At 37.5% G+C, this 10,634-nt stretch overlaps 1 protein-coding gene across 1 annotated transcript; it reads left to right on the forward strand.

Moving 5' to 3' along the window:
- Positions 1-8,867: 8,867 nt before the first annotated feature.
- LOC131224964 (UDP-glycosyltransferase 73C3-like) lies at positions 8,868-10,352 on the forward strand. The gene has a single exon (XM_058220399.1). It carries the CDS (start codon positions 8,868-8,870, stop codon positions 10,350-10,352), a length of 1,485 nt encoding a protein of 494 aa, XP_058076382.1.
- The last annotated feature ends 282 nt before the right edge of the window (positions 10,353-10,634 follow it).

Genomic DNA, 10,634 nt, shown 5'->3' on the forward strand with positions numbered 1-10,634 from the left:
AACTTGTAACCTATAACCTAAACCTATAACTTAAACCTATAACCTAAACCTAAACCAAAAACCTAAATGTATTCTCAAATCCCTAAACCTAGACCTAATCCTAATCTCAACTCCCTAACCTAAACCTAAACTTGAAAACCCAAACCTAAACCCAAACCTGAACCCGAACCTGATTTCCTAAACCTAAACCTTATCCTATTCTCAATTCCCTAAACCTTAACCTATAACCTAACCTAAACCTAAACCTATAACCTACACTTATAACCTAAACCTAAACCTATAACCTAAACCTAAGCCTAAAACATAAACCTAAACCTAAAACCTAAATGTATTCTCAAATCCCTAAACCTAAACCTACACCTAATCCTAATCTCAACTCCACAACCTAAATTTAAACCTAAACTTGAAAACCCAAACCTAAATCCAATCCCTAACCTGAACCTGATATCCTAAACTTAAACCTTAACCTATTCTCAATTCCCTAAAGCTATAACTTATAAACTATAACCTATAACCTAAACCTAAACCTTAACCTTAACCTAAACCTATAACCTAAACCTAAACCTTAACCTAAACTTAAACCTATAACCTTAACCTAAACCAAAACCTATAACCTAAACCTTAACCTTAACCTACACCTACTCTCAATTCCCTAAACCTTAACCTATAACCTAACCTAAACCTAAACCTATAACCTACACTTATAACCTAAACTTATAACCTTAACCTAAATTTAAAACCTAACCTAAACCTTAACCTATAACCTATAACCTAAACCTAAACCTCTATAACCTAAACCTATTCTCAAATCCCAAAACCTATAACTACAACCTAAACCTTAACCTAAACCTATAACCTATAACCTAAACTCAATTCCCTAAACTTGAACCTGAATTCCTAAACCTAAACCTATACTTATAACCTAAACCTATTCTCAAATCCCAAAACCTATAACTATAACCTAAACCTTAACCAAAAATCTATAACCTAGAACCTAAACTCAATTCCCTAAACCTTAACCTACACCCTAACCTAAACCTATACTTATAACTTAAACCTATTCTCAAATCCCAAAAACTTATAACCTATAACCTAAACCCAAACATAAACCCGAACCAGGACCCGAACCCGAATTCCTAAACCTAAACCTATACTTATAACCTAAACCTATTCTCAAATCCCAAAACCTATACCTATAACCTAAACCTTAACCAAAAACCTATAACCTATAACCTAAACCTATAACCTAAACTCAATTCCCTAAACCTTAACCTACACCCTAATCTAAACCTATACTTATAACCTAAACCTATTCTCAAATCCCAAAACCTATAACCTAAACCTATAACCTATAACCTAAACCGAAACCTATAACCTAAACCCGAACATAAACCCGAACCCGAACCCGAACCCGAATTCCTAAACCTAAACCTATACTTATAACCTAAAACAAATTCTCAAATCCCAAAACCTATAACTATAACTTAAACCTTAACCAAAAATATATAACCTATAACCTAAACATATAACCTAAACTCAATTCCCTAAACCTTAACCTACACCCTAACCTAAACCTATACTTATAACCTAAACCTATAACCAAAATCTAAACCTAAACCTATAACATTAACCTAAACCTATAACCTAAACTTATAACCTTAACCTAAACCTATTCTTAAATTCCAAAACCTATAACCTAAACCTAAACCTAAACCTAAACCTATAACCTACACTTATAACATAAATCTGTAACCTATAACCTAAACCTATAACCTAACCTAAACCTAAACCTATAACCTACACTTATAACCTAAACCTAAACCTAAAACCTAAACCTAAACTTATGTATTATCGAATCCATAAACCTAAATCTACACCTAATCCTAATCTCAACTCCTTAACTTAAACCTAAACTTTAAAACCCAAACCTAAACCCGATCCCGAACCCAAACCCAATTTCTTAAACCTAAACCTTAACCTATTCTCAATTCCCTAAATCTATAACCTAAACCTAAACCTAAACCTAAACCTATAACATAAACCTAAACCTTAACCTATAACCTAAACCTTAACCTATAACCTATAACCTAAACCCAAACATAAACCTATAACCTAAACCTAAACCTTAACCTATAACCTAAACCTAAACCTAAACCTAAAATCTAAATGTATTCTCAAATCCTTAAACCTAATCCTACACCTAATCCTAATCTCAACTCCTTAATCTAAACTTAAACTTGAAAACCCAAACCTAAACCCGATCCTGAACCCGAACCCGATTTCTTAAACCTAAACCTTAACCTATTCTCAATTCCCTAAATCTATAACCTAAATCTAAACCTAAACCTTAACCTAAACATATAACTTATAACCTAAAACCTAAACCTAAACCTAAAACCTAAACATATTCTCAAATCCCTAAACCTAAACCTACACCTAATCCTAATCTCAAATCCTTAAACCTAAACTTACACCTAATCCTGATCTCAACTCCCTAACCTAAACCTAAACCCAATCCCGAACCCGAATCTGAATCCCTAAACCCTTAGCCTAAACCTAAACCTAAACCAAAACCTATAACCTAAACTTAATTCACTTAACTTAAACCTACACTTTAACCCAAACATATAACCCGAACCCGAACCCGAACCTGAACTCGAAGTCCTAAACCTAAACCTAAACCTATAACCTATAACCTTAACCTATAACCTTAAACTAAACCTACAACCTATAACCTAACCTAAACCTAAACCTATTCTCAAATCCCTAAACCTATAACCTAAACCTAGACCTAAACCTATTCTCAAATCCCTAAACCTATAACCTATAACCTAAACCCAAACCTAAGCCTATAACCTTCACCTAAACCTAAACCTTAACCTTAACCTATAACCTAAACCTATAACTTAAAACCTAAAACCTAAACCCGATCCTGAACCCGAACCTAATTTTCTAAACCTAAACCTTAAACTATTCTCAATTCCCTAAAACTAAAACCTAAAACCTAAACCTAAACCTATAACCTTAACCTAAACATAAAACCTAAATGTATTCTCAAATCCCTAAACCTAAACCTACACCTAATCCTAATCACAACTCCTTAACCTAAACCTAAATTTGAAAACCTAAACCCGAACCTGAACCTGATTCCCTAAACCTAAACCTTAACTTATTCTCAATTCCCTAAACCTTAACCTATAACCTAACCTAAACCTAAACCTATAACCTACACTTATAACCTAAACCTAAACCTAAACCTATAACCTAAACGTAGAACCTAAACCTAAACCTAATACCTAAATGTATTCTTAAATCCCTAAACCTAAACCTAAACCTATAACCTAATCTTATAACCTACAACATTAACATAAACTTATAACCTAGACCTATAACCTACAACATTAACCTAAACCTACTCTTAAATCCTAAAACCTATAACCTAAACCTAAACCTATAGCCTAAACCTAAACCTTAACCTATAACTTAAACCTTAACCTAAACCTATAATCTATAACCTAAACTCAATTCCCTAAACCTTAACCTATAACCTAACCTAAACCTAAACCTAACCTACACTTATAACCTAAACCTATAACCTAAACCTAAACCTACAACTTAAACCTACAACTTAAACCTAAAACCTAAACCTAAACCTAAAACCCAAATGTATTCTCAAATCCCTAAACCTAAACCTACACCTAATCCTAATCTCAACTCCTTAACCTAAACTTAAACCTAAACTTGAAAACTCAAACCTAAACCCGATCCCGATCCCGAACTCGATTTCCTAAACGTAAACCTTAACCTATTCTCAATTCCCGAAAGCTATAACTTATAACCTAAACCTTAACCTAAACCTATAACCTAAACCTAAACCTTAACCTAAACCTAAGCCTATAACCTTAACCTAAACCAAAACCTATAACCTAAACCTTTAACCTATAACCTATAACCTAAACTTATAACCTATAACCTAAACCTAAAACCTAAACCTAAACCTAACCTTAACGTATTGTTGTTTCAATATTTTTTTTAAAACTCTCTTTTAATTCATTGCTTAGTTTCAATAAGATTGTACATAATCTGTTGCAACGGAAAAGAAAAGGGCTTAGTTTTTGAGTTCTTTTAAGCTTCCTTATCATCCATGCATAACACTGCAAACCTTTACTAAACTGTAACTCTAATCGGAACTTTATGTGCAATCTGATCAAGTGCATTAACATCTAATATTATCCTATTCCTTTGCAGGATAACATTGCCGTATTTATGGGCCATTGTGCTGCGATTCTTGTTCTCATCATCAATGGACTCTCATGCATGGAAATAAAGGATGTATCCCTTTAACACATGCCCATTTTTACAAAGCTTTAATTTTTGTTGTTGTTTCTATTAACTTGAATTGAAACACTTTTTTACATTATTTGCTTGAATTAGTTTTATTTTAATGATCAGTTTTATTTTAAAAAAGTGTGCCCACTTTTTTGAAAAAAATAAAAAAGTAAATGAAGTTTCTGCAATTCTTCATGATTCTGAATTATAATGTTTTGTTGGTTGAATATTTTTTTATTAGATGAAAGACAAAAAGAAAATTGTTGCTGATTTTTTTCTTTTTTTCTTTTTTATTTTTTAATGCAAGAAATTTTCTGACAGCTTTAGGCCATCCATATTTTTCTAAATATTCAAATCTGAGACGGTCGATAACCATCCTTTTAAAGTTCATCAGAGATGGCTCCTAACAATCCTTTTTATGGATGGTCCATGACCATCCTTTTAAGGTTCATCAGAGACTGCTCATAACAATCCTTTTTAAGGATGGTCCATGACCGTCCTTCGTAATAAATGGTCCATAGTCATCGTTTTAACATCTATATTTATTGACGATCCATGACTGTCCTTCTTTACAGATAGTCCATAACCGTCCTTTAAATTTCCTTCAGCAATGACGGTTCATGACCGTCCTTTAAGCAATATGACGCCACAAAATAGGACGGCCCATGCAACGGTTCAAAACTGTCCTTTTTGGTGATTTGAGACGATTTTCAGCCATCCTTTTTTCACTGTTTCGGCGTAGTGTAAGCTACAAAACCAACCAGGTTTAGATGCAGAGTTGTGTTTACTAGTAAGGAATGATTGCATGCACAGGCACTTTTCCCAAAGCAATATCATTCAGATGCTACACCAAAATACAAAGTAAAAAAACTAAAAAATAGTGAAATTCAGATTTACTGCAGCACTTGATAGTCACTTTGCCTTAAAATTTTATTCTCATTGAATTAAATATTGAGAATCACCTAGCAGCCACATGTCACACATGGCCTGAAAAACATTGAAGTGATCATAAGAGTAGAAGCCAATGTACCTTTACAAAAACACATCATTGATCAAGTAGTCAAAACCTTCCAGTCAAAGTACAAGGATTACTTTCATCAACCTTGGTTGTTTCTTTCATTTTCCTAAGGCGATGTTGCTTTTTGGGATCTTCAGAATATGCATGATGGACAACAAACATATGATTTTTACGGTTGTTTAAATTGCTGAATTTCTGTAGAACATCTTTCACTTGAGATTTTGAATGGTTGTTCATTTGCTTGTTTGATAGATGCAAGTGAGATAATAATTAGAATCTTAAAAAGATTTTCTTTTTTCTGGAACCTCATAAGCGATTCATATGCCGATTGTATTGGAATATGGTAAATGGATTCTTTATATTTCCCATGATTTTGGCATGTAAGGATTGTAGCTTGGTCATAAATTTTTTGACCCACAAAATTAGCATATAGAGAGCCAGTTAACAGCACAAGCCATTTTTTGGAATGTGGGATCAAAACATTCGTTGTATCTCACTATTAGGAGAAAAAAAAATCCCAGGCAGACACCTAGTATATGTAAATAAAGGGTTCCCAGTATTGCGTTGTGATGGAAAGATGAAGGGTTTTATCTAATTGTATGTACATGTGCTTGGGCATGATTGGCTAAACATGAAGCTGGTTTTAATACAATCCTGTCAGAGTATGAGCAGATCCTTATTGTTTCATACATACAATACTATATATAGACGGGAATATAATCAGTAACTAAGAATTACAAGAAGAAACAATTTGCCACAGCCAAACTTCACTACGTACACATTCAAGGCAGGTTTTTTTTTGCTTTTCTTTCTTAAAAGGGAAAGTGTAAATCTCATACTCCTCTCAAAATACTCTACTAGTTTCTTGAGGATGGAAAAGTGTAATTATTACTAGGTGGAAACCATCCTTTCTTTGCCATCCAAATAAAACAAGTCATCATATCAAAGGCAAACCCCTTTCTGTTTCCATTGTTAGGCACGGAATCCATGGTTTCCAAACATGGCCTTATGGGAAAACAACATCAGGTATTTCATCACTTCAAAAGCATGCATTACTTTCAATTACAAAACTTCACAGCAATCTTCTTGCACTAGGTATGTCTAAAATAGTGAGTTTTGAAATTTGTCCTCTTTTGAAAACCTAGAGATGATAATATAAATAAAAGAACCACCAATGGTGCAAAAGAAGTTACCTGCATTCCTACGTATGGCATAAGGGAGTTTATTAGGGGCACATTGTATCGAGTCCCAGCTAGTGCAGCCTCACCCTAAGGAAGCAGCAGTCTCTGCTTCAGCTCTGTTAAGAACGGAGATCCTTATTGCCTTGTCTGTGGAAATTCCAATAAAAGACAAATCGGGAACATATCAGAAGAGCACAAATACGTGCTCCTTACCGGTGGAACATTTTAAACCAAAAAGATGGAAGAACTAAGGTTGCACTGCAACTTCTTCCAGCAACCAAGCCAACTGTCACCAGACCAGGGAGAACAGATGCACAACAATGGACCTTTTTCTCTATACAACACATAGTCAAAACAAAAAATCATAAGGAAATCTAAGTTCCACTACTACATAAGGACCTTCCTATGAAAAGTGCCCTTGCATGTGCACGAGCAAGGGCAGATTATGACATGCACATTCATGATGAGAGATTTTAGAAGATGTCATTTCAATTTCATGGAGTAAGAAGATGTCACAATACCTTCTTCCACAGATTCAAATGCATGACTGCATCTTTCATATGAGAGGGATGTTGCAGGGAGAGGGAGATCGAGAGAGGGAGGGAGAGTGAGAGGGAGATCGAGGGAGAGGGAGATCGAGAGAGAGAGAGAGGGTCGAGATCGGAAGAGGGAGAGGGAGATTGAGGGAGAGGGAGATCGAGGCAGAGGGAGGGAGAGTGAGAGGAAGATCGCGAGAGAGGGTTGAGATCGGGAGAGGGAGATCGAGAGAGAGGGTTGAGATCGGGAAAGAGAGATCGAGAAGAGGGTTGAGATCGGGAGAGGGAGATCGAGGGAGATTGGAAGAAGGAGATTGAGGGAGACTGAGAGAGGTAGAGAGAGAGGGAGACCTAGACGGCGATGGCATAAGGAAATGAAGGATTTAGGGTGTTTTGGGGTAAGGAAATGAAGAAAAACATTCGGTAGTTTGTGGTAACTGATAGTAATGTGGCTCTCGGGCCATGTGGGGTCCACTCAGAGGTTACTAATAGAATCCATTCCGTCCATCTATTTCAAAATAAAATAATAATAAATAAAAACATCAAATACTCAATTAGGAGACACCAACAACACAATGGAAATAACAGCGTATAAAAGCAACTAGTCGAGTACAGTTCATTACCGTTTCAAATCAGAAACAGCTTAGAGCCGTTTCTGAACCAAACTTCCAACGGTACCAGATACACGATTTTGGTGTAGTAGCATGAGTTAAAATTTAAAGCGTATCCAAAGCTCAAGTGGATCGCACCCCTTTAAACAACGTGGGTTAAGTTGATATTTTTGTTTTCCCCTCATCCATGTCTGTGTGACCTTATGAACAGGTTGGCTGACAAATAAATATCACTGTAGGCCCTCAAAAGACTTCAACGGCGGAATCCCAATGTGGTCCAGTTGAGTTTTGGATATGCTTCTTTGGGGACGCGGACGCGGCTTCGTGGATCTGGGTATTGGTGGATCCCTGACCGTGGGGCCACTTTGATGTACTTGTCTTATATATATCCACGCTGTCCATCCATTTGGTCGTATCATTTCAGCATATGAGCCCAAAAATGCAAAGGATCCAAATCTCAGGTGGACCACACTACAGGAAAAAGTGGTTATTGACCATTAAAAACTTCTGAGGAGCCACGGATGCCACAAAGTTTTGGATCAAGCTGATATTTGTACGATACTTTCATCCAAGTCTTTTGTGATCCTATCGACAGGTTGGATGGCAAATAAACATTCCGTTACCCCAAGAAGTTTTAAATGGTTGGCGTTCACTCACCACTATTTCTTGTGTTGTGGTCCACTTGAAATTTTAGATCTATTCCATTTTTGGGCTCAAACCCTAAAATTATCCCGAGAAACAGATGGACAGTGTGGTTATAAGAAATATACATAATAGTGGGCCCCACAGTCAGGGATCCATCAAAGCTCATGCTCTAAAATGAGGTGGAAAAACCGATGTAGGGCGTGGATAATGACACATACATCATGGTGGCCCCACTAAGTTTATATAGCGCGGTGAGTTGCTGATCAGTACACCATCCGCGTCCCTATTCCGTGTGGTGTGGCCTGCCTGAGTTTTGGATCAACATGATTTGTTGGTTCGAAGGGGCAGTCACTAAAATATCCCGGTGGACCCCACACGTCTATTCTCTAAATGCAACGATGTGCTTGGAAGGGTTCTCTTAAAGTCGCCCTACAGCATCATTTATCGTATATAAAAACCCGTGCACATGCAAGGTATACTTCACCCCAATCAAATCCTACGTTTGGCAACAGCTACCCACTCGTAAACATCACGCTACAAAATCTCCATGGCTTCCCAAGATCATCAGCATATCCATGTCGTCTTCATTCCTCTAATGGCCCAAGGCCACATGATTCCCATGATGGACATAGCCCGCTTGTTCGCAAGACGCGGGGTGATGGTCACCATAATCACCACACCCCTCAACGCATCTCGTTTCCAGGCCGTCATAGACCGCGAAATGCAAGCCGGCCTACAAATCGAACTCGTACAATTCCCATTCCCATGTAAAGAACTTGGACTTCCACAAGGATGTGATAACGTTGATCTCATCCCTTCACAAGAGATGGCGGTAAATTTCTTGAAGGCAGTCGATTTCCTACAACACCCGGTAGAACAATTCCTCCAAGAACATCAAACTCCCGTGAGCTGCATAATTTCGGACACATGTCTACCTTGGACATGCGAAACGGCTAGCAAGTTTCAAATTCCGAGAATTGCATTCCATGGAACATGTTGCTTCTCTCTCTTGAGCATGCTCAATATACACTGTTACAAGCCTTACAAAACCGTTGCATCCGAATTGGAGCCATTCGTCATCCCGGGTTTGCCTCATCGAATTGAAATAACGAAATCCCAGCTCCTTGTCGACATGAATGCCAATCTGGAGTTGCAACAGGTTAACGAAAAACTTATAGAGGGAGATCTAAAATCTTATGGTGTGGTGGTGAATAGTTTTGAAGAGCTGGAGCCTGAATACGTGGAGAGCTACCAGAAGGCTTGCGGAAAGAAGGTTTGGACTGTTGGACCAGTTTCTCTGTGTAACACGGAGATTGTAGATAGAGCTGAAAGAGGGAACAAGGCCTCAATCGACGAGCACGAATGTTTGAGTTGGCTTGATTCGAGGAAGCCCAGGTCAGTTGTTTATGCTTGTTTCGGAAGCATATCTATTCTTGCACCATCGCATTTGATAGAGATTGGTTTGGGACTAGAAGCTTCAAAACACACTTTCATTTGGGTGATTAGAAAAGACCAGAAATGTTCTGAGGTAGAAGAATGGCTTTCAGGCGGATTCGAGGAGAGGGTGAAGGAAAGGGCTCTTATAATTAGAGGCTGGGCGCCACAAATGCTAATTCTATCCCACGCAGCTATAGGAGGATTCTTATCACATTGTGGTTGGAATTCGACGTTGGAGAGCATCAGTGTAGGTGTGCCAATGATAGCATGTCCTGTCTTTGCAGAGCAGTTCTTCAATGAGAAGCTTATCGTACATGTTCTCAAGACGGGAGTGAGTGTTGGTGTCAAGGCAGCTATTAAGTGGGGGCAAGAGAAGAGAGTATTTGTGAAGATGGAAGAAGTTAAGAAGGCCGTCGAGAGATTGATGGATGAGGGAGAGGAAGGAGAAGAGAGGAGAAAGAGAGCTAGAGAGTTGGGAGAGAAGGCAAGGAGCGCTATGGAAGAAGGCGGATCTTCATACAACAACATAACACTTTTAATTCAAGATATCATCAACCTGGCTAATAAGAATTGGAATGCCAAAGGTGAAGCATGACGAGAGAGAGAGAGAGAGAGAGAGAGAGAGAGAGATTCCTTTTTTGTAATGGAGAGGGATGATATATAGTGGCTGGAACGGAATGAGGTAGAATTAATTAAAACGCAATTGCTGGCATCCTAAAAGTACTTTTTATGAGTAAAATATAAAAAATGTGAAAGAAGCAATAATTATGGCTCGTTTAATGATGCCCTAATTTATTGTGGATCTATCAGCCAGCTTTACCATAGCATTTCTTTATGTTGGAGCAAGCAGTTTGCTAAAATATATTAGTACTTGTTT

This window comes from Magnolia sinica, chromosome 14 (assembly GCF_029962835.1).
Source record: "Magnolia sinica isolate HGM2019 chromosome 14, MsV1, whole genome shotgun sequence".
NCBI classification, from domain to species: domain Eukaryota; kingdom Viridiplantae; phylum Streptophyta; class Magnoliopsida; order Magnoliales; family Magnoliaceae; genus Magnolia; species Magnolia sinica.

Excerpts from the sequence above, each read along its gene's own strand:
- LOC131224964 (XM_058220399.1), top strand. The coding sequence starts at position 8,868 with ATGGCTTCCCAAGATCATCAGCATATCCATGTCGTCTTCATTCCTCTA.